We start from the raw sequence: 22,656 nt of genomic DNA, 5'->3' as shown, positions 1-22,656 counted from the left end.
AGGATACATAAGTATTTCTTACCTATCTGGAATTTTAGGTGCCATTTTGAGGGAGAGAACTCATTTATTTAAAATACATCAATATTTATTTGTCTTCTTTATTTGTTAGTTTTTGGCTAAACCGAAAAAATATGTTTATTCCTCTTCTTTTGATTGTTTCCAAACTTTAAAAGGGAATGTCAATTGTCAACGTCATTAAATTACTTGCTTTTTTTATTGATTGGCTCTGAGTTCTAGTCGTTTAAATACGCCAGCCATACACTAATACGCGGTAGTTACCTCTTTGAGCCTTAGCTCTTCTGATGTCACATCCACACGCTCGCCGAATGCAGGCAACCGGTGTGGAGTACGAGCGTGAAAACTACTTTTGATGATTTGTAATGAAATTAATTACTCATTCAACAATATAATAAGGTGGAGCTCAATGTAATGTAAGGGGATTATTGTGTTTTGAATGTAAAAGTAAACTAAACGTCTACTGCGAGCGTCCTGCCTATATAATAAAAATAACATATTTTTTTTTTCATGTTAAGAACATAGATTTTAATTGTTCGAGTTCCTTCAACCTAACCTAATTAATCAGCCAATCACCACTAACGTGTTACATGCATCATGTTTGATGGTTTATCCACACAACTACCTCTGGCTTCAGCGTTACTCGCTGAGTGGCTCGCACGAGTCGAGACCTAAACGTGAGCCTCGTGCGAGCGTGAAATGTTTGTATCGGAGAGCACGGCAGTGCCCCCACCAAGTCGAGCATTAGATATTTGACAGCTCTTATAACTAATCATTAGTCTGTGTTTTAGGTGCAATGGGTTTTCCAGAAAAAAGTTAGGTAGGGTAACTACACTCCAAGACTGCAACTGTAAACAAACATTGGGTTACAGATTCATTGTTACATTGAATTAATTGTTACCATAGTAACAAAATGAAAAGAAAAATAGATCCGATCGATACTAACGACCTTAGTGATAGTACCCTGTGTAAATTGTTCACACTGGCTAGTACATTAAAAGGAAATAATATTGACCCTCGTCTCTTCCAAAATATAATAGGACCTTCTACTGATTGTGCTAATGAACAAGCAACGATGTATAAAAACAGTATTTGGTACAAATCGCTACTTAACGCTGAGAAAACATGTTTGAAGGAAGATCAAATAAAAAAGATTCATTATAAATTTGACGATGGTAATGAAATGGTCGAAGAGTATAATGTAGACACAAGGGTATTGTTGAGGCGAGCATGGAATATGAAAGGGAAGCTTGGAGGTGAAGGTAAATGGTCAGTGGAGATAGGAGATCCAATTCCTGATGCTACTACAAATGCTGATACTTTGGACCTCATGGAGAGCAAAGATCAGGTATGATTACATTATATGTATCCTGTACATTACTGAATATATTGTATTGTAAGTAGTATGCAGTACATCAATAGCATGCTTCATTCTCCTTAGTTTAAGCATTGTATCACAGTGTAGGGCACAGAATTTTTCATGGGCGAGGGGAATTTTGGGGAAGCCCAAAAAACCCACACCAAGTTGTGTTTGTGTTAGGATTCCCAGGAGAGAGAAAGAAGAAAGAAAAATAAGTCATCAGGGAATTTTGAATTTACTTGCATCTGATTTGTTGGGACAGTTATTGTGATAAATTAATATAATGTATTCATTGTTCACAGCCTATTTTACTAAAAAGGAACACAAGAATAAATATTGAGTGGAGGATACGAAATCTCCCGTATCCAATAGAAACGTATTCTATTAAAGCTTACGATGAAGAGAAGCTTATTATTATTAGAACTTCTAATAAGAAGTACTTCAAAAAGTTAGCAGTACCTGAATTAACAAGGCTTTGTTTGCCTATAGAGCAGGCAAACCTACAGGCCACACACAAATTCAGTACTCTTATTATAACAGTAAGTATTTAAGACAACATATTAGTCTTTATAAACAAAAAGTGGATATAAACAGTTGACTTACAAGAAATGGTCGTAAATTAGTGACATCTGCATATTGTCTGCAAAAGGTGCAGAAGTCATTTGTGGAATTGAGTATACACTTTTATAATATGATTCCTAAGGTAATTTTGGACCTACCAATGCATAAGTTTAAAGAATGTGTTAAAACACATTTATTACAGCGAGGTTATTATACAATTGATGAGTTTCTTAATGACAAGGTTGCTTGGAAGGTTGCATCCGGCCCCGCTTTCGTCATTCAAAATGAATGTTAAAATGTAAAATGTAAATTTTTGATGTTGGAAAAGAGCAACTGCTGAGTTTCTTGCCGACTTCTTCTCGGTAGAATCTGCCTTCCGAACCGGTGGTAGAGTCACTACACACGGACAGACTTGACTTTCAAAAGTGCTTGTGGCCTACTTGAATTAAATGAATTTTGAATATTTAGAATATTTTTTTCCAACCAATACATATGATATAACCAAATTAACAATCTCAGTTTACTTTCTGCAACATTACACCCCTACCTACTGTGGGTGCTGATTTCGAAATAAATATTAAGATAATTATTTTACTGATATGCTTTTTTAATCCAGAAATTATGTTTATATTGTCATACTCCTGACTGTTGGTATAGCCCAACTGTCTAGCCCTAAAAGATAGATTACAACTATATTATAATTACTAGCTGTGCCTTGCGGCTTCGCCCGCGCTAATTACGGAACTCAACATGTTGCTAGTCTACAACCTTTCTCAATAAATCACATACCTAATGTAGTTTTGTTTAATTTTGGAGGTATACAAACCTACAATTTTAAGTAAAGTATATATAAAAGATAGCAATGCAACTTCTGTTTATTTAAACGCACAACTAAGGTCTGGGCGAATAATATATCTGTTCTTGTTCTTGATGCTTTAATCACCCATTTCTGAACCCTTCAATCAAGTTAAATTTACCAATTGCAAATGACCAAAATACTATTAATTCCCTGTAATAAGTACTGATAATAGGGACATTTCCCGAATTGTTTAGTTCTTGATTTTGGCAATAATATTCACTGTTTCAGCCTCTCAACAAAGCTGCATTACCCTTTACTATTTTCTTAGGCTTGCAATTGATGCAAATGTAAGTTGGCCGGCTTTAACATATTAGTGGTAATAACTGGGTTGAAGCTCCAATTTCCATTAGCAGGTTTTTCAAAAGGGTTACCATATTTTTGGATGGAGCTTGGCTCCTATTTAGAAAAGACAAGAAAATTGATGATGCTTGCAATGAGTAGGCAAGCCAATAAACTTGATGCTCTTTAATTTTCGAAATCCCGAATACTTACAATTTTTGACCTAATGTGGGATTCAAACTCAAACAATTTTAAAATAATTTGTTGTATTATATTAATCTTCTATATATAAAATTGTTTATTTCAGTATAGAAAACCACAAGCAATTCTTGACATGGAAAAGGAATGGTATGAAGAGGTCAATAAAATAAAACCAATGAAGGATATGCCAAATGACTGTAAAACTCAGTAGTTATTTAAACATTTATGTTAAATGTTTCTGTTTAATTTAATTCAACTGGTAACAAATAAAGTCTTATGTAATGCAGTTTTCTTATTTTAATCATACTAATAATTCATCATTATTATATTGAATACAAACTGTATTTACTTTACAACCCTTCTGGTTTGAACAAAATAAGTTTAATTATTACAATTAACAGGTCAGATGAGTTCCAATTTTCTGCAAGAAAAACATGAACAACCCAAAAGTTTTCTCCATAGAAAACACTGGTATTAGCCAAATTTGGTTCATAGAAATAGATGTTCTTCAAACAAACACTATTGTCTGCTTTATAATTTTTTTCTATTGTTATATTAATCACTATCGTCCATAGCTAAGGCTTTTGCTTGTTTTTTTAGTTCTTCCTCATCTTCTTCCTTATCTAATAAACCTCTAGCTTTAAGATACTCACCATACTGCTTAGGTATGCCCATAAACTTTTTTATTTTAGCCCTTAACTGCTTCCATGTTTCTTGATAGTAATTTTTTTTATCTTTTACCATAGCTTTATAGTCATGTCCATATTTATCTAATAAGTATGTTATAAACTCAACTTGTCCTTTTGGTAGCCTGAAACATTGATTTAATATGTTACTATCAATGCAATAAAACATATTTTTTTTTTATTTGCTACCATTTATTCCCATTTATTTTTGGGAACCATTTATTTTTCTTACTATACTAAATCAAGTGAATTTTCTGGTCTTACATCACACGGCCCTTTTGATTAAGGATACATTAAACTGGATTGACATAGGACGGTGCAAATAAGGTATTATAACAAGAGTTCTGAATTTAAACGGAGAGAGTGGTTAATTTTATTTTTATTGTATGTTGTTCTAATGTTTGTGTCATGTCATCATCTGTTTTGTATTAAATAAATAAATTTAAAAAAAACCAGCATAATTTGTTAACTTACATAAACCTCCGTTCTCTAGGTGCTTTGGCATCTTTTTCCAATTGCTCTGCTACTCTTCTCTTTGGGGCAGGTTTTTGAACTACCTTTTCTTCCTCAGAATCTGACTCTACATTATTTACAATTTGCAATGCCTTGTGCAACTTCTCTTGTTTGAAGTTGGGAATACTTATAACTTTATTTGGATCGTTTGCCAGTCCCATTTCACGAAGATTTCGACATGTGGTCTTTTTGGGGTTCCATGCCTCCTTTATAACTTTACTGTAAAAAGCATGGCGAATTATTTATCATCCTACAACTTTCTATCCTATAACCAAACAGCAGAAAACAGTTTTTTATAATTACATACCAACTGACTTCGCCGGTGTTTTTTAACTTTAAGTGCATTCTTTTCCTATTTAGCTTATGGAGGTACTTTTTCTTACGATGTTGCTTTTTAATTTTCATTTTGTTGATATATTTATTGTAAAACTATATAAATAATGAGTTTGTTTTTTCAAAAACGTGCAAACCACCTATAAAGAAAATGTGAGTTAAACAAGTTATCAAAATTGACAAATTGTAATTTTTTTGTCTTTGTTGTTTTTTTTTTTAATTTTTCCTCTTCAGGACAGGCAAAGATCATTGACCATACAGCCTATTCATTTCTTTTTTTTCTTTATTCTTTCGTAAGGTATGTCAAGCAAGTACAACCATATCTTATTTAATAATTAAAAATACTTTGTTGAGGTTTATCCTATTTATTGACATGTTACGTCGTAAATCGGTGTACACCGACGCGGCGTCAGGCTACGTGTACGAAAACGATTAACTCATTATCAGCGTGTATGCAAGAGAGTGAAACAAGTGACGGAGGTATTATCGTCCTTAAACAGTGTTTATACTTTACAGACCAATTTTTTACTGCACAGTTACAGTAAGTGGGAAATGGAAATTGTTGCGTTTTGTATTTGTTGCGTTATCAATATATATTATCTTATATCGATGTTTTGAAATAATAAGTATCGCTCAAAGATATCGATATATGAAACGCAAAATATCGATGTATCGATGATTTATAAGTAAATAAAAATAATGCTCTCGCAATCATGACCATTCCCCATACCATATTTCGGGGTTATGTTTTTGTAATACACAATAGTTAACTTCAGAATTATTAATTTAGTGAATAACTACTAATAAAATAAAGATGCATAAGACCGGCGCTACTAGGCACCAAAAATTCCAGAAAGCTGAAAAAGCAAAAACTAAACTAAAGGGTAAAAAAGATAAGGAATTACCTAAAGGAACTAATATTACGAAGACAAATTTTAAGGTCAAGAAAATAGTAATTAAAGAACAGCTAAAGAAACATGGTCAATCCGAAGCTTTGTCTACCAGGAAACTTAATATTAAGGAACTTTTATCGCGACTTAATCATTTTAATACAAATTCACGTACAGACGCTCTTGATGGTCTAAAAGAGCTCATAAATGCGCACCCTGATGTATTGGAGCAGAATTTAGGACAACTTATTAATGCCGTTACCACACTGATTCTAAATATAGAAAAAAAAGTAAGTTTATTTTTTAAATTATGATGGAGGTAACTTTCAACATCATCATCATTATCAAACCATTACTGGCCCACTACAGAGCTCAGGTCCCTCAGAATGACGAGGGTTTAGGAAGTAGTCCCACCATGGTGACCAAGTGCAGTTTGGTAAACTTCAGACAGCTTTGAGAATATTTATCATGGAGAACTCTTAGGCAAGTAGATTACCTCGTTATGTTCCTCTCCACTGTTATAGCAAGTTATATAATTAGCTCTGAAAAAGCAAACGTGAGATGCCTCTAAAGATCTCTAATTCTTTGAAGGCATCTCAGTTTTTAAGGATTTTGTGTGCTGTTAGTCACCCTGAAATGTAGGCTGAATCTCTAACTACGGGCAGCAGGGTCATGGGCTCAATTCTTTGGGTTGGGTGAGAAAATGATACGTGAGTATGGGCTTCTGTAATAAACAAAAATCATTATTTCTGGCCCTTAGCTCACAAATAAGTGATGCCAATCTCTGTGCCTCTTAAGAGCATGTTAAGCCTCATCACAGGTCATCAAAGGATTTAAAGCACAGGATCCACTATGCTAGTCCTATACTAAATGGCAGGCTGTACTGCTTTTCAATAACTTTATTTCATAGTTGTAAACCAGTTGCTTTTTGTTTACAGGTTAGGCAAGAAGCTCTTAAAGTACTTCATTTAATACTTTCAAATGTACCTCCAGAAAAAGTTGAGCCATTTTTTGATATTATGTCAACCTATTTGAGGAGTTCTATGACACACATTGATTCAAGAATTCAAGAAGATTCACTATTATTTCTTGATATCCTGCTATTGTGTGCTCCGTTAAGAGTTGCCCAAGATTTTCACAGAATTATACCAAATTTTTTGGATATGATATCAAAGTTAAGAGTTGATTCTAAGCCAGGTAGAACCTTAACTATCAATTTAAATAATCAAAATACAAGTGCTAAATGGAGAGTAAAAGTATTTCAAAGGTTACAAGAGTTTTTACAAAAATATGCTGCTTACAAAAATGTTGAGAATCTGGGTAAAATAAAAACTAGTGGTGTTACTGTGTTTGATGTGATTAAACCTAATTATTATTCTTTATTTGATCCAATTAACACATCAAACTGTACAGTCTCATGTTTTAGTGGCAAAAGTTCCGAAAATGAGCTTCAAATTGATGAAATAGAGAAGTTTCATGAGTACACTCACACTCTTGTGCCATTGCTCTTTGAAACATGGTTCGAGGCATGCCCCAGTAGTAAATCCGATAAAAATTTTGAAACAGTTATAAGTGAAGAGACAGGCCAGTTACTAAAACACATCATTCAAACTCTCACATTACTTAAGAATCTTTTAAAGTACTTTAATACAAAGTGCCCAAGCTCTCACGTAGAAAAGTTGCTGTTGCAAAAATATAAGTCAAAATTTAGCCAACATTTCATGACATCTTTTCCCTATGTTACAAAATATATGAGATCAAGGCAAGTGTCCAGAATGGATACCACTGGTGTTGACACCACAGATCCTAAGTTAATAGCAGTAAACTTAGAATTATGCCAACTTTACATTGCCTTCAATCCCTATGTAAATTTAAAGAACCAGAGTAATGAGATTAGTTTAGTTCTTGGGTATATAGAAAAGATTTTTAATCAAAGTAGTGACAGTACAATAAGTGCTATGGTTATTAACTTGTTAAACTCACTATTTTGTAATGAAATAACAGGATGGACAAGAACAATATCAGTCTTGGATGCTTTGTTTCGTAAAATTATCTGGATCTACTTTAACAAAAGTATGTGTGATACATTGAAACAAGATATTTTTGGATTATTGTGTAAAATAACACTGAATGAAAATCTATCACACTTCCACTCTAATGATGCTTTTGAAATGTGGCTTAAAAGTTTACCTGATATATTATTAAGTGAAAAATTAACAGTGCAAACAGTAAATATCATACACAAGTTTGCAGTAACTCGAAATGATGTTTTTAATTCAATCTTAAAGCCTAAATTGCTAGCAATTATTAAAAACTTTCCTAAACTTGCAATAATCAATTCAGATGTTGAGCCAGGCTGTTATCATAAACTGTTATCTATATTTTATTGGATAAAAGTTTGGGATAATGAGTCTTTGAATTTATTAGAGAAACAATTAATAGATAATGTCTATAAACCAGATCATATTAAGTATATATTTGATACTTTAAGGTTGAGAAGTGGAGGTATATTGTGAAGGGTAAAAAATAAAATGAATTTTAAAATACATTCTTTTAATTATTTCCATTAACCAAACACAAAACAGCATATTTGGGCACTGCATACATTCTTAATTAAACTCGTACCACATACACTATGAAATTTAAGGGACCGCGCTTTTTTTTCTTTTTGCGCGCTTAAATTTTATATTTCTGCAAATAAAAGCTAAATTAACATAAAATCGCTGTCATGTCTGCAAATATTCAAATTATAAATAGGCATGCAAATTAAAATAAAATCTTAGTCCTAATTAAAAAGGAACTGTTTGGTTAGACAAAACAAAAATAATATAGTTAAACTATGCGTATATTTACAATACTGTTTGAGATTTAGAGAGTACCCGGGCAATCTTCTACATATAATAACCAACTTGGCTTGGGCTACACCACCCTGACAGAGATAACATACGCATGAAGAGCTAAATATATTCATCATCATCATCATCATCACATCAACTCATTACCGGCCCATTACAGAGCACAGGTCTCATCTTACAATGAGAAGGGTTTAAGACTGCAGTCTACCATGCTGGCCCAGTGCAGATTGGTGGACTCCACACACCTCTGAGCACATTTTGTAGAACTCTCAGGCATGCTGGTTTCCTCACGATGTTTTCCTTCACAGCTGATACAGTGATATTTTCATGACTTAAAACGTTCATAACTTAGAAAAGTTAGAGGTACAAGCTGGGTACGAACTTTGTCCCTCGAAAGTGAAGTCGAGCTCCCACCCAATGCGCTATCACCGTTTTTACTTAATATATTTTCATAAATTAAATAAAAAAGAGGTCCACCACTTAAAATTTTATGTGGAAATCGCTTTTTGACACCAGCTTTATATTTATGGTACAAGATTAATAACAATAGTAACCACTTACTGGTTAACCAATAGGAAATAATAATCAGATATTCTATTCAAATAAACAACAATAAATAATGGATCGATCGATTATATAGCGTCTTTTTAATTTCTCATTTCTCGTCAGTTTTTATATTATATATGATATTAATATTATCCACAGGTTAAATAACGAATGAGGTCAATTCTGTTACAATACAAACGACAAATCTGTTTTATACAACTTTTACACAATGCAATGAGAATTCTATTCTGATTAAATCTCTGAACTAAATTGACATGTTTCAAAATAATGCCATTGTTTTCCAGAAGATAAACAATGTATGGGATACTATGAATTTTATACCAGGCCATTTAGTTTTAGTCAAGAGATTTGGTATCCACAACTGAATCGGCACCTTTAATATATTGACAAAGGATATTACTAATAGTAGAGCTTAGCTTGCACTATGTTAGTCGTTTAGTGTACTTAGTAGCTAAAATACCCGCTGCTGGCCAAAAATCGTTCGCACAGTATACGAGTGCAGTTTACAAGTAAGCAAGATGAACAGTCTATAATGCAATAGTCATTTCATAGCAACTAATGGACTATGTCGGCTGGTTTGGATGCATTTCTAGCGAACCGGAAGGCAAGGACGAGTGTTGGTGGATGCTACTCGCCCGAACAAAATATAATGAAATGGATTGACTCGAAACATCTTACTAAGCTATTCGACTAAATTTTTGGGGTTCAGACACGTTCAGCTACCAAATTACTCGCTACTAGACTAAACTACTAACATAGTGCGAAATAGCAATAGATCTGTCAGTTAGTTTAGCTGCACAGCAATTTCTATAATACAACTATTACAACTAACTCCAATATATATAACACAGTATATAACGTCTGTACTTTGTTACATATATTCAATTTGATTTTATCATAAAGTAACTTGATAAATGGTTTGCCGTACATGTTGAAATTATTACAAATATAACTATTATTATTCTACCACGAATCTTAATACATGATTCACGAACACTCAATAATTAGATTGCTATAACTAAGACTAGCCGTCTTTTTATTAATTACTAATAATATACTACATTTACAAAACAAACACTAATTTTTGAGTCATCCATAATTTGGCATTTTTGGCTAAAATGATATATTACCAATTATATAATATAATTTGAGAAATTACATAATTGTTATCAAAATACTGATGAATCGTGGCATACGATGGTATAAATTAAAATGGCATTCACTAGAACTTAACTAAGAGCGAAATTAAAACAAAGTAACAGTTTTTCTATTGTTTCTATCTTCTATTGCTGACTTTGTTATGATATTTGATACTTTTACAAAAGATATTGACTGAAGATAAACCATCTAATTGCGCCCTAATTAGTTTGATTTTTATATCCATAAATGTTTTTTTGTTTCTTCAATCTATAATATAGTATAACTTATCAAGAAAATTAAAATGTTTCACATTTTAACGCTAATCATAATTTTACATCAAGCCGTTTTTATGAGGATACAAATAATAAGGCATTTATGCATTATATGCTGTATTCATAATGTCACATAATATAACTGGTAACTTTTTATCAATGCTAATTATAGCGATATTGCACGTAAATTCATCTATTAGACTTTTTTAACCGCCTTATAAAAAATACAATATTTTTGTTGCTTTTTAATTAAGGTTTTTTATATATTAAAATAACATATAATGTATAATAACATAATACACAACCAAAATCTAATAATGAAGATTGGTAAAGTTATAATTTATAAGACAGGTTAAAAAAATGGAATATAAGTATTTGATGAATTATCAAGAACAAACATTATGACAGATATTATATTATTAACTAAACTTATCAATACGTTATAAAGCTTGTTCAAGGAGTATCAAGTCTAAAATATGTAATGGATAAGTGAAATCATGTGATTTATGTTGCGGCCTTTTTATAACTAGCAAAGTATAATAATTGTATGTCTGTGTGAGTATCTATTTAAAAGCTTCTCAATAAATATACATGATAAATGATATGTCATTAAACAAATAATTATTCATGCATTTATAAAATATTGTAAATTCTTGAAATCCATACAGACGATTATAGCATTGAAATTAATTATATTTATTAAGAATTGTGAAAATTTAAACTTTTTTTAATATACTGTAATAAATACAGGAGGTTTTTAATTCGATACGTTTTTTTTTAATAATTTATTGTATCGCTAAGTTGAATCGGTAATATGTTACAAGATAATATCTACACGATATTGACATGCAATATTTTATTGTGTTTTCCTTTTATTAGATTTTTTTGCGCGAGGTATTGTAGCAGAGGCCGACAGCATTGCCTGAAAATAAAAATAAATAAATTGAAAAATAATACAAAAAAGCGCTACTAGCTTTAAATTTAACAGTGACACGTAATTTGTTATTTAAATCTTTTATGTGTAGTTAACAATAAATTATGAGTCACTTGAAAACGGTTAGAAATGATATTACATAAATAAGATTATATACTTAGTTATACTGTGTAATAAAATTGTTAAATTTACTGATTTATCTATAAGTAATTAAAAAAAACATACGAAGTTATAAATAGGTTAATTTATATATAATGTTAATATAGGTACTACGTTATAACAAGTCTTTGTTAATTATTAAAAATAAATTTAAACAAACATACATTAACAACACAAAAAAGTGCCCAATTTAAAAAAATAACTTACAGATTAATTAAGCCAAGCTTATTTTTATTAATCGTAGTTAGAATTAAAAATAAACTAATTCAAATCATGCATATATAACACAAAAACCAACTTAAAATAAACATACTGTTTGATGCTGGACCTCTAAATAAATGGAGATGGGAATTTAGGATCAATTTAATTCAAACATCTGTACTTTTTGATGTTGTAGGTATTTCATCGTGTAAAGAAACGAATTTAAATTCAGGATGCATCTCTTCTAACTTTGCATCAATAACATTCTGCAATGCGTCACTTTTCAAGAAAATATCATTAGGTAAACTGTCCCCATTAAATTTAGTGTCTGTATCGAATACTTCAGTTGATTGGCTTAGACCTTCGTTAGTAGAAGTTGAAAGATTTAAATTAGAACAACTTTGAAAACTGTCTGCAATGTTTTCTCGTGATGATCTTCTACTGGAATCTAACAGATTTTCAGCTATTGATTTATCGTCAGTCTTATTCCAAAAAGCTAATTTACTTGGTAGTTGTAGTAGTTTTCCAAAAGTAGAAGAACCTTTAAAATTTCTCTCGGGAGATTTCGATTGCCGTGATATTTCCTTTACAGACAGTGGTATTAAACTATCTTGTTCTAAAGTAATTTCGGGCGTATCGTTAGCAACATTAACGAACTTTTCTTGTCCAAGGAAGTTATCAGTCTCGATATTAGTTTTCTGTGTGTCATTTTTACTAACATTTTGTATCCGATCCTCATTATTATTAGCTAAATTATGCGAAGGATCATTTATTTGTGTTTTACCTATATTTGGTTCTTGAATCACGGTTTCAATTACCTTCGGTGGTGGAGGAGCTTTATCTTTACCATACTTGCCCCTTATTTCTTTTCGCCAAATCTTAGGGGTAGACACAGGAGTTCCAAAAGAAAATTCATCATCGCTTACTGCAGAATCGTAGTCATTTGACTCTGACATATCATGTGTACAATCTGAGGTAGCATCAATTAATTTTTCCATTACATTATTATCACTAGATTTTCTTTTGAGATTATCGCTTACAATATTATAAGTACCGCTAGCTTCTGTATTAAAATCCCCAAGAGTAGTTTCGTGATTTAATTCTTCTGGAACACTCTTGTCAATGAACTGCTTGCTTTTTTGGTTGTTTATGTCTATGATTTCATATTTGTGATTTTCTTCTAAGCTTGAACCTATTTGGTTTGAGATTTCAGTTGTCTTAGATTCATAGACATGATTGTCATTCTTGCCTTCGCTCTGAATTTTATCAGGAATGTGAGTTATAATGTCTTCATCAGTTAAAGTTTCGTCAGATTTAGAATTATTAATATATATGTTTGTTATCGACGAGAGTTCCTCAGAGGCTTTATTTTGGTCCAGTTTATCTGAATTATCATTTTTACTATTGAATTCGTTGCTCAAGGGATTGTTACTTAATAATTTGATAATTTTAATCTGATCTCCTACGTACTGATAAATAAATGGTGGATCAGTGTTGGATAAGAGGAGAGGGGATGTAAAATTAACGAGAGGGGGCATGTTTGTATAATCAAAGCTATCGTCGTCGTGAGGCTCCTCGATGATAACGTGATCATCCTTTAAATAAAAATTACTTAAGTCTGAATCAAACATATAATAAACTAAACTTAACACAAAGATAAATGTACGAATAAATGCATCGACAGACTTTTCTTTTACTTAAGTGTATCCTAATAGGATCTAATGTTTAATATTAAGTATTATCAAATTCTAAATATGGTCTTAAAAACATCGAATTTATATATGAGGTATGTGTTTCATAAGGTTCATTATTGTTTGTATATATTGTGTGAAACCTTAAGCGAATTCTAAGAATACGATTAAAATTACACGATATATAAAATACTACAATTAAGTTTAATAATATTTGATATTTATGCAGTCATAAACTATGAATTAGGAACTAGCCAATTTTATTTTTATTAAATAACTTACCAATACAACCATAATACCAGCACCATGTCTACCCTGACTTAACAAACGATTTTATCTCCAATAAAAGTCAGTCAATTATTAATACATAATTTTCCTTCCAGACCATATCCAAAACCTCTCCCTAGTTTAATATAATAGCTAATGTTATGCTTTTTACAAGCGTGTACTTAAATAAAATAAAGGTAGGTTTAGACGCACTTAAAAAGTAAATAAATTACATAAAAGAACATTTCAGACGAAACAATGCCGAAAAATTACAGCTAGAAATAAATTGTTTACAAATTATGACCAAGAGTCTAACATACTAGCAGAGTATGTAATTTTATGCAAGTGAACCCTAGTAATTTGTATGACGGTAATAGGTTGACCGTATGGTTGCTATATTGAAGGCCATTTTTGTTAGTTCATTTATAACGATTGTAGATACTAATATTAAAGCTGCCTTGTTCAGGTATATTAAACTACGAATCACGGGATCTTAGGTTGGATTAATGCCTGCCTGAGAGAACACGTTTAGTCGAGTCGACTAAGATAGCATAGAGGGTTAAACCTCTCTATCACTCGTCTATACTAGAGAAGCTGTGGGACATCCGAAAGCGGCTGATGAGGATGGTTATAAGTACAAGTAAAGGCTTAGCCAAAATATTGTACACTGGAAACCACATACCATGTGTATCGTCCTCCAATACAGTGACGACCGACAATATAGGTATTATTTTTATTTATTTATTTAGGGGACGCCTGCCATTGCCACACAGGTGATTTGTCCTATATAAGGACCCTTCCACCCTATTTACCAACAATATAGGCACTAATACCTGCTATCGGTCAAAAGTATAGACGATGAAGGCTGAGTACTAAATGTATTGGAGCTCACAGGTGTATCCACCCTAACGAAATACTATGAAAGTGTAAAAAAAAAAAAATAATTCAAAGGTTATATGAGATTATCAAAACGATGATTAAATTAGTGTTTGTCATATCGCTAAAAGTGATGTATGGTACAGCCTTTAAGCAGTTTTTATTCGCACTATAACTTTATCGGAGTAAAAGTAAAAGATCATCAACCCACTACAGCACGGGTCTCCTGCCACAATGAGAAGAGTTTAGGGCGTAGTCCACCATGCTGGCCAGTGCGGATTGGTTGACTCCACAAGCCTTTGAGAATATTATAGAGAACTCTCAGGCATGCAGGTTTTCCCACGATGTTTTCCTTCACCGTTGAAGCAAGTGATATTTGAATTGCTTAAAACGCACATAACTTTGAAAAGTTAGATGCGTGGGGATACGAACGGCTCTCTATATAGCTAACAGTGTCACGAACAATGTAAAATCTCACAGAACTATTTAAGTGCGTCTACCCTACTTAACAAGTATGACAAGTTTTATGACAGTGACGAAATGTGTCGCCTTTTTTGTTCTTTACGTCGAAGCGATGATGGGATGGCAGTTTTCGTAATATCGCAAGGTTACCAGACCTCAGCGGCTTGCGGTCGCTTGATGGTGGTGACGGTGGTGCGCGTAGTGCGTGCGCGCGATCTCGAAGCGCCAACGGACGCCGTGCGTGTTAGCGAAGCTGAGTTCTCCGCGCTGGAGTAACCGGAGCTTATGTCTTCGGTTGACTTTATATGACTGAAAAAATTAAAGAATTTAATTATTACGATTGATGATAATGAGTGTTCGGTATTAAAGTGAATCAACTAAAAATGTGTCAATTTCCGTACCCGAATTATCCCCAGTGGCCGGAATTGGTAGAGTATATTTGCCTTGACTAACAGAAGACAGAACGGAGGCAGAAAGTGGAGACATCGTTACGACTAAAATTTTTTGGGACGTGCGGGACTGTGCAATATTTTTGAATACACGAAAATGTTAAATAAACAGAAAAAACATGGAATTTTATATCTATTTTTGGTTACGAGCATTGTTAAAAATTTATATAAAATACACGTTTTTTGTACTTTTCGTAAATCAAAGACATGGTCGTTATTTAAATGCAACTCAACATAGTTTTTAAATATTATGTAAGAAAACATAATTTGCATAGAAATTACATAGAACTTTTGGTCATTCTAGTGAACTAAAAGCGAATCCGATTACTGTATTAAGTCCATTTTTAATGTATGTAAAGCTTGTCCCCAAAATGGCCCGAACAAAAAAATGTGGTTCTAATGATGCTCTACTATTTATCTCCGTTCCTCGAAGTTTAAGTATAATCGATAGTTAAAACCGATCTTCGTTTAGAAGTGTACAAATATTATACTAAAGATAAAGTTTACAAAACAATCGACCAACGTTATCTACCTCACTTTCTTTCTAACGAAAAAACTACAGAAAACTCCCAATTTTCAATATTCTTGCGGAGATTTATTCCTCGTAGAGGAGAGAGGTATTCCTATTACTATTCTGTGATACAGCGTAACCCGAATTATATTTGGGTGGATTCAAATACAACATTCAAAAATATTCACCTGAAATCAGGTTCGTCCATGCGACTGCGCGTGTTACGTACGTCCACGTCCACTTCGGGAAAGTATATGGGCGAGCGGTTGTTTGACTCCGACGCACTCCTCCGAGTCGCATATCCGCTGTGCAACAACAAACATGTTATTAGCCTATACTTTTTTATTTATTTTCTAAATTTCAATAATTAATAACGTTTATTACGTTTATGTACATGAAATAAAGTTGAAGAAAACTACAGAGATAGTACCTTCTTTCCCGGACGAGCTCTCACACAATAAGCTTTACTACAACTAATAAATTAACTAAGTACAATTAAGAAGAAATGAAGTTGTGTATTATATTTGAGCTATACTCGAATGCTGCTATCCACAAAAGTCTTGTATGCAGGTTGCGTGTAGTTCTCACATCTCAAACTATTCCGAGTAATTGTGCATATTCGTACGAACTTTATAAAGGACGTTGCAAATCTTAACAGAATCCGCGAGCGTGTAATTCGGGTCAAGCTGTATATCGATTTGTACTCCTACGAAAGATTTGTAAAACGCATGACTATTATAATATAGAATAAGCTACGAGTATGTGAAATGGCCAACTGACTTCACTAATCAATATCCCGCTGGCTGGATCCTACTCGTTTAGTTACTTACCATAGGAAAGACGAAGAATTTTTCACAATTATTTCCTATCAATTGTTCACCTTCCACAATACAATACTCTTTTATTTGTTTCTTGTGTGCAATAAAGTATTTTTGATTTGATTTGTTTTTTTAATGACTGATAAATAATTTATAAATAATATATATAAATACTACAGCTGTGGGAATCGAACCTACAGCCTTGGACTCAGTAAATAGAATCGCTGCCCACTGCGCTAATCGGCGGTCCAATTCACTCTTTCAATTGCTGAAAATGGTTCTAAGCGTACAAAACAGCGGGAGCGACTTAGTTTTAAACAATGTAAATTATTAAAATAATAAGAAAAATACTATATTCTAAGGGAAACTCCATTTTTCTGTTTAGTTTAATTCAATGTTCCTTTTAATAATTGTAAATTCTACTTTAATCTTGATTTGCGGGAACTGGGGGTATGTAACACAGTTTTGGCGCATCCATTATCCAAGGAAGCCGGAAAACTTTATGACGTATATAAAGTGTCCATTAAGCGTAAGTAGCTCCGATGAAATGGCATGTTCAGAATTGAAGAAACCCTCCATAAAAATTAAGAAAAAAAAAAAAGAGTTTGATTTATCACATTTGTCGCAGTGGCTTTTTTACTGTGTTAGGCACAAAGTAGGATATATACGAACTTTGAAAATATTTTTGGGTAGGCAGTGATTACGTGCACGCCACTGATCTGTAGACGGTTATAGCTGATACCTTTTAACAACTCGTCGAATGAGTCTCGGTTCGGCGAGTACGTCGTCTGCTTCATCTGCGCCGCGCTCTTCTCTCGGTTCGCACTCGCTCAGGTCGGAGAGGCTGTAGCTCTTACGTAGCTGCTGGACCAAGCCGCCGCCACCCTGCAAACGTACCTTTAGTTTTGCGTCTTGCAATATAAAACTGGCATTTGTAAACACATCTCATAGTTTAATACCTGTAGCTAAGAACGTGGGTTCGATTCCCACAACTGGATAATGTGTGTGTGATGAGCATGAATGTTTTTCAGTGTCTGGGTGTTTATATGTATATTCTAAGTATTTATGTACATTATTCATAAAAATGTTCATCAGTCATCTTAGTGCCCATAACACAAGCTACGCTTACTTTGGGGCTAGATGGCGATGTGTGTATCGTAGTATATTTATTATTTTTATCTAATGCCCGTTTTCACTAGGAATGTCTAATGATGAAAAAAAGTGATAAATATTGGTGAAGAGTCTCCTTAGATTAAGCGTCCTTACTAAGGTATTGCATTGTTCGGCGTTAGTGAAAACGGTCATAAGTGACTTTGATGGTTCTTATCTATGTATAAGTACAAAACAAAAAATCATCAAAATCAGTCTATGGCTAAGATTTCCCGTTTTGCCCGTTTTCACTAGGAATCGCCTTAATCGAATCCCTAATGATTTAGCCGATAGCTATAGATAAAAAAGTTATAAATAAAAACAGCTGTTGTTATGGGTGTCACTGCGTATTCTTTAAAGAAAACTTTGTACATTTATTTCTCCAAATGCATTGATCGGAGAAAAAACTTGTAAGGAGTTTTTCTATAAAAATGAATCCCCTAAATACCTCACGAGACTTATCTCGTGAGGTATTTAGGGGATTCATTTTTACACCGGATTATCATGTACATGAGGGTATAAGTACCCTCATGTACATGATAATCCGGTGTGTGTGTGCTTGTGTGATGGCAATTCATCTGCATCTGCCTAAACAGCTAGACATATTTTGATAACATGTTTTTTGTACTAAGATTTTGAAATCATTTTATTTAGTTTCCACTAAAATCCAATTAAAAAGTTAATAATAGGTGAATTCAAACATTATACACGGAGACTTCTTTATCGTCTTACATCGGCAGTTTCTTTAACCTATCCCTTGCTAAATATCAAAATACGTTCATTTTGCTGGTGGAAATAAATAACTACCATTTGACGTATAAACAGATGACCCTCCTGATGGTGAGTGTGGACCACTCGCCTTCACAGAGCTTGCAAGAAACCCAACCTACATAGTGCCGCCCATTGTGATATCAATCTGACGCGTAGGTGTCAAACCTCATCTGCTTATATAGAAGCGGCAACAACACTGTGTATGCATTAATGCTGCTTGGCGGCAGAAATAAGCATTGCGGTTGTTATATCGTAGCATCCTGTGCATAATAATATTAGGTAATACCTTCAATGCGTAGGGCTAATCGGGTAAAATCAGAACAATGGTTTTAAAGATAAGAAAGTGAACGATAAAAGGATTGGCACAAAAAGTGCAGCTTGACAGCCTAAAAAGCCTAAAATATTTTCCCCTTTTTTTTTAAATCACCGTATAGTAGATATATTTAATACATCGCCGTCGTAAGACGCAAAAAAGTCACCAGTGCATTTAAAATAGCGTGTGAGTAGCAAGCCAGTCTAATCATACGCATTAAAAGACGAATTAGCAAAAAAAAAAAAAAACATATACTTACTCGCAAGTGATGTTATGCACGCAGTTCATGCTTATGATTGTGATTTGTTTAACTTAATTACACATTAATTAAAGTCTCATTTACATAACTATACTTTATTTAGACGATACAAAAAATCAATTACACTAAATCAGTCATACGTAACAATAAAACTATGAACAAAACATACAAAAGCCGGTGTTGTCGTAAAAATAAACGTGCACAGTAATAAATCTAATTCGAATATATAGTAATTTCGCAACTTTGCTTCAACAGCCGTAGAAATAACCGTTGCAAATAAATAAAGCTAATATTTTTGGTAGATTTTTACATATTACATTTTACTAAAAGAATATTTTGGAAGAAAGAAACAGAATGAGACGTGTTTTGAAACTGTATAAGTAGTAAAGAAAAATTAAAGATTAAAAAGAAGATAAAAGAAAAGAACACATCCCAAATATAAAAGTTCGTTATGTTCAAAAATTAATAGTCCCGTTAAAAAGTGAAAATATTTTAAATAAGAATGCATTTACGTTTGTAAGTTACCTACTTGACGCCAAATAAACACATAATTCATCCAAAAATGCAGATGATGTCGCGTCGTCCACGCACATAAGATCCATTAAAGAGAAGGCACATTTTGTTAAAAATCGGTAAATACAGACTACTGCTAATTTGGTAGACATTGAAGTGGCATCATTAGAATTGCAAGTCAATGCAAAATTAGTTTGAAACAAAATTTAATTATAGTTGACACAAATGCATTAAAATTAGATCAGCGTACAGGCAGAGGGCGCGAACACGACTGAATTTCAAGTACAAAATTTGCGAGCGAGCAATCGAGGTATTTTTCGCATAACAAACTCTGTATCATCAAAGTAAAATAGACCTAATATCATTAGTTTTAGTCGCAAATGCCGTTCTTTGGATTTTTGTTTTACAAACGTTTTGTCAAAGTAGGAGTTTGAGGTTTAGAACAATGTAAATAAGATCCATTTTACTCCGATGTAGCTCAACGTCAACTACAATAAAACTGCATCCAAACTGCAATTTTTAATACACTTTGTTTCAACTGTGTATATACACCTTAAAGCCCATCCGCCCCACCAGTGGTTGCGTTAGAGTTTCGTCGTCTTTCGTTCGACCAATCCCAAGTCTGTTGCTCAAACAGGCGTGCAATGCCGCACGCACGACGCTAACATGCACGCTACTGGTAAGCTAAGTATAACCAACACGTCCGAAAATTTTGTGCAAGTTGCTTGACCAAAATTTTTTTTTTTTAATTATTATATACATACAAATAGTCGTAGAACATACTTTAATATATTATATTATATTGCATTTGTGACATCCGCAAATACAGTCCATAAAAAACAATTCCTCTAAGAAATAACCTGAACCGGCAGGAACTATGCGTGTGCGCAATTCATGACGCTTTTATTGAGATATGTACTTTATAATGTTACGTTATCTAACCATCGACTAAAATCACAGTTGATCAGCTTGATCGCATATTACGGACGCGCCGAATTCAACGCATTGTACAGTACCTACTGAAAACGCACGCAAATTATGAGCCTGTGCAACCCCATTTATCATGTCTCTTATTAGTATAAGACTTGCACGCTTTTAAACGCAGTCATTTTTCAGTTCAAGTATCGAAACACTATCCGTCAAAGTAAAATTTACCTCATGCAACAAGTTCTAAAGACGTAAATCCTGTGCTACGGAGTTTTATTTTTAACAGCACTCCGCCTCGAGCGTCAGCTTTAAAGTGAGTATGAATTTTGGCTCTATAACAATTATCATAATTAATTAATTATGTCAGTTTTACTATAACGTTTATGTTTCGATGCTAAAAAACGATCCGAATCTACCTAACTCGTCCGTACTGGGGAGATTATTTAAAATGCGTTGTTTGGTTTATTTGTAACATGCGATCTCTTATACGTTTCGCTCAAAGGTAGATCTATCAGTCAACCATCACTGCTGGTTTGTCTTTGTCCACAGCAGTTTGGCTCCTGGTGCGACGTCCCCTAGATCGGCTCCTGGGTCGTTTCTCCTTCACGGGTTTCCGTTTACGTACGACGTTACCGCGACTGCGGGCTGACGTGTTGTCTGGATCGTAATCGGGATCGTTGACATCTCCTTCGGCCATGCGCAAGTCTTGATTGTCATCGTGATCGAGTTCCACTATTTCCACGATACCAGGCAAATTGTCCGTGTTCTGGTATTCAATATCTTCATAGTCGGGATAATCGGTGACGTCACGACTCTGTATCGCCCGTCTACCCTCATCTTGCACGGGACTCGGTAGATTGAAGTTCTGAGTGGAGCAACGGATAGGAAAACGTGATAGAATGGGTGGGAGAGGGGGAAATTAAAAAAGCGTGTTAATAAAATAAAATAAAATATACAAAAATGGAATTAAAACAAGCCGCTATGTTGTAGCAGTGAAATTAATGCTCGTGGCGTGGACATGGTTGATGACGATAAGTTTCTTATACAGTGGCAAGGATTTTCACATTATCAATCATAATCATTCACCACCAATTCACACTGGGCCAGCGTGGTGTATTACGGCATTAACCCCTACTCATTGTGGGAGGAGACTCATTCCCTGTAGAGGGCCGGTAATAATTTCCGGGTTGATATTATGATGATGATGGTAAATCATAATAAAACGTAATGACATAAAAATTAAAGTTAGATTTCCACTAACAGTGATTTCCAAGTCACTTTTGTACAGCTTTGGGCACGATGGCTTCAATTATATGTCATCTTTATTTATTTAATTCTATAGTGATAATTGAGAGACCAAGCCCATATGGCCGTATTAAGTGGAAACCGATGCCTATAACTAAAAAAAAATGTTGCTCTTAAAAGCAACACTTCGTGGGGCATACACGGAAGCTGTGTCCATGAATCTAAGGCGTTGGGATTAATCCTTATGTGTACACAGCAATGCTGTCACAAGAACTTGTAAAACTTTTACTCTATTTGTTTTGATATATCGAAAGTATTTTTACTTTCTCTATTTTTAAAACCAACTTAACCCTAATAAAAACTGTAATGATTGTTCATATAATACGACAAATAAAGACAAAAAAAGGAGTTATGATGTATTGATTAATAATTTAAAAAATCCTTTCCAGTCAACAGGCGTCGATCAGAGTGAAATGTGTACTTTTAGCTGTGCTTAACTCCAAGTAAGTGCATTTAGGAGAGCTTCGTGATCAAGCATGCCACATAATGTCTAGTTTAAACACTTTACGTTACAAAAAAG

General features: G+C 33.5%; 5 protein-coding genes across 8 annotated transcripts in view; 2 read left to right on the top strand and 3 right to left on the bottom strand.

The window, feature by feature from the left end:
* LOC120630086 (RNA/RNP complex-1-interacting phosphatase homolog) overlaps positions 1–229 on the bottom strand; it is a 52,078-nt gene extending 51,849 nt beyond the window's left edge. Inside the window, exon 1 of the mRNA XM_039899230.1 lies at positions 23–229. Within this exon, the coding sequence (XP_039755164.1) occupies positions 23–45 (23 nt within the window). The 5' untranslated portion in view covers positions 46–229. The remainder of the gene's footprint in view (positions 1–22) is intronic.
* Positions 230–701: 472 nt separating this feature from the next.
* Positions 702–3,561, top strand: LOC120630023 (protein DPCD). Of its 2 annotated transcripts, XM_039899144.1 has the most exons (4): positions 702–716; positions 807–1,363; positions 1,678–1,914; positions 3,382–3,561. In XM_039899144.1, the coding sequence occupies exons 2-4, from the start codon at positions 929–931 to the stop codon at positions 3,484–3,486; spliced, it is 777 nt and encodes a 258-aa protein (XP_039755078.1). In that variant the 5' UTR covers positions 702–716; positions 807–928; the 3' UTR covers positions 3,487–3,561. The 2 variants fall into 2 exon arrangements, with proteins under 2 accessions (XP_039755078.1, XP_039755077.1); XM_039899143.1 differs by lacking the exon at positions 702–716 and having other exon boundaries at positions 759–1,363.
* LOC120630024 (nucleolar protein 16) lies at positions 3,487–4,974 on the bottom strand. Its single transcript, XM_039899145.1, has 3 exons — positions 4,782–4,974; positions 4,436–4,693; positions 3,487–4,086 (listed from the first exon to the last, which is right to left on the bottom strand). The coding sequence occupies exons 1-3, from the start codon at positions 4,877–4,879 to the stop codon at positions 3,831–3,833; spliced, it is 612 nt and encodes a 203-aa protein (XP_039755079.1). The 5' UTR covers positions 4,880–4,974; the 3' UTR covers positions 3,487–3,830.
* Positions 4,975–5,299: 325 nt separating this feature from the next.
* LOC120629833 (testis-expressed protein 10 homolog) lies at positions 5,300–8,243 on the top strand. The gene is made up of 2 exons (XM_039898890.1): positions 5,300–5,987; positions 6,636–8,243. The coding sequence occupies exons 1-2, from the start codon at positions 5,622–5,624 to the stop codon at positions 8,211–8,213; spliced, it is 1,944 nt and encodes a 647-aa protein (XP_039754824.1). The 5' UTR covers positions 5,300–5,621; the 3' UTR covers positions 8,214–8,243.
* A 3,144-nt stretch (positions 8,244–11,387) lies between these two features.
* Positions 11,388–22,656, bottom strand: part of LOC120629754 — a 29,368-nt gene continuing 18,099 nt past the window's right edge. Inside the window, exons 4-9 of one of the 3 annotated variants that reach the window (XM_039898778.1) lie at positions 21,352–21,696; positions 17,642–17,784; positions 16,270–16,386; positions 15,277–15,430; positions 11,938–13,420; positions 11,388–11,453 (exon numbers count right to left, since the gene is read on the bottom strand). In XM_039898778.1, the coding sequence (XP_039754712.1) occupies positions 11,993–13,420; positions 15,277–15,430; positions 16,270–16,386; positions 17,642–17,784; positions 21,352–21,696 (2,187 nt within the window). In that variant the 3' untranslated portion in view covers positions 11,388–11,453; positions 11,938–11,992. Of the gene's footprint in view, positions 11,454–11,911; positions 13,421–15,276; positions 15,431–16,269; positions 16,387–17,641; positions 17,785–21,351; positions 21,697–22,656 lie in introns of those variants that run through there. The other 2 variants (XM_039898776.1, XM_039898777.1) reach the window with 2 other exon arrangements.

Source organism: Pararge aegeria, chromosome 15, assembly GCF_905163445.1.
Source record: "Pararge aegeria chromosome 15, ilParAegt1.1, whole genome shotgun sequence".
NCBI lineage: Eukaryota > Metazoa > Arthropoda > Insecta > Lepidoptera > Nymphalidae > Pararge > Pararge aegeria.
Note: the sequence above shows the minus strand (reverse complement) of the source record. Positions and strands in the feature narration are given on the sequence as shown.

Coding starts and splice junctions, on each gene's coding strand:
- LOC120630023 (XM_039899144.1), top strand. CDS start 929: ATGAAAAGAAAAATAGATCCGATCGATACTAACGACCTTAGTGATAGT. Junction 1,364..1,677: donor TCATGGAGAGCAAAGATCAG/GTATGATTACAT, acceptor CATTGTTCACAG/CCTATTTTACTAAAAAGGAA. Junction 1,915..3,381: donor TCAGTACTCTTATTATAACA/GTAAGTATTTAA, acceptor TGTTTATTTCAG/TATAGAAAACCACAAGCAAT.
- LOC120629833 (XM_039898890.1), top strand. CDS start 5,622: ATGCATAAGACCGGCGCTACTAGGCACCAAAAATTCCAGAAAGCTGAA. Junction 5,988..6,635: donor TTCTAAATATAGAAAAAAAA/GTAAGTTTATTT, acceptor TTTTGTTTACAG/GTTAGGCAAGAAGCTCTTAA.
- LOC120630024 (XM_039899145.1), bottom strand. CDS start 4,879: ATGAAAATTAAAAAGCAACATCGTAAGAAAAAGTACCTCCATAAGCTA. Junction 4,694..4,781: donor AACACCGGCGAAGTCAGTTG/GTATGTAATTAT, acceptor TGCTTTTTACAG/TAAAGTTATAAAGGAGGCAT. Junction 4,087..4,435: donor CCTAGAGAACGGAGGTTTAT/GTAAGTTAACAA, acceptor TCAATGTTTCAG/GCTACCAAAAGGACAAGTTG.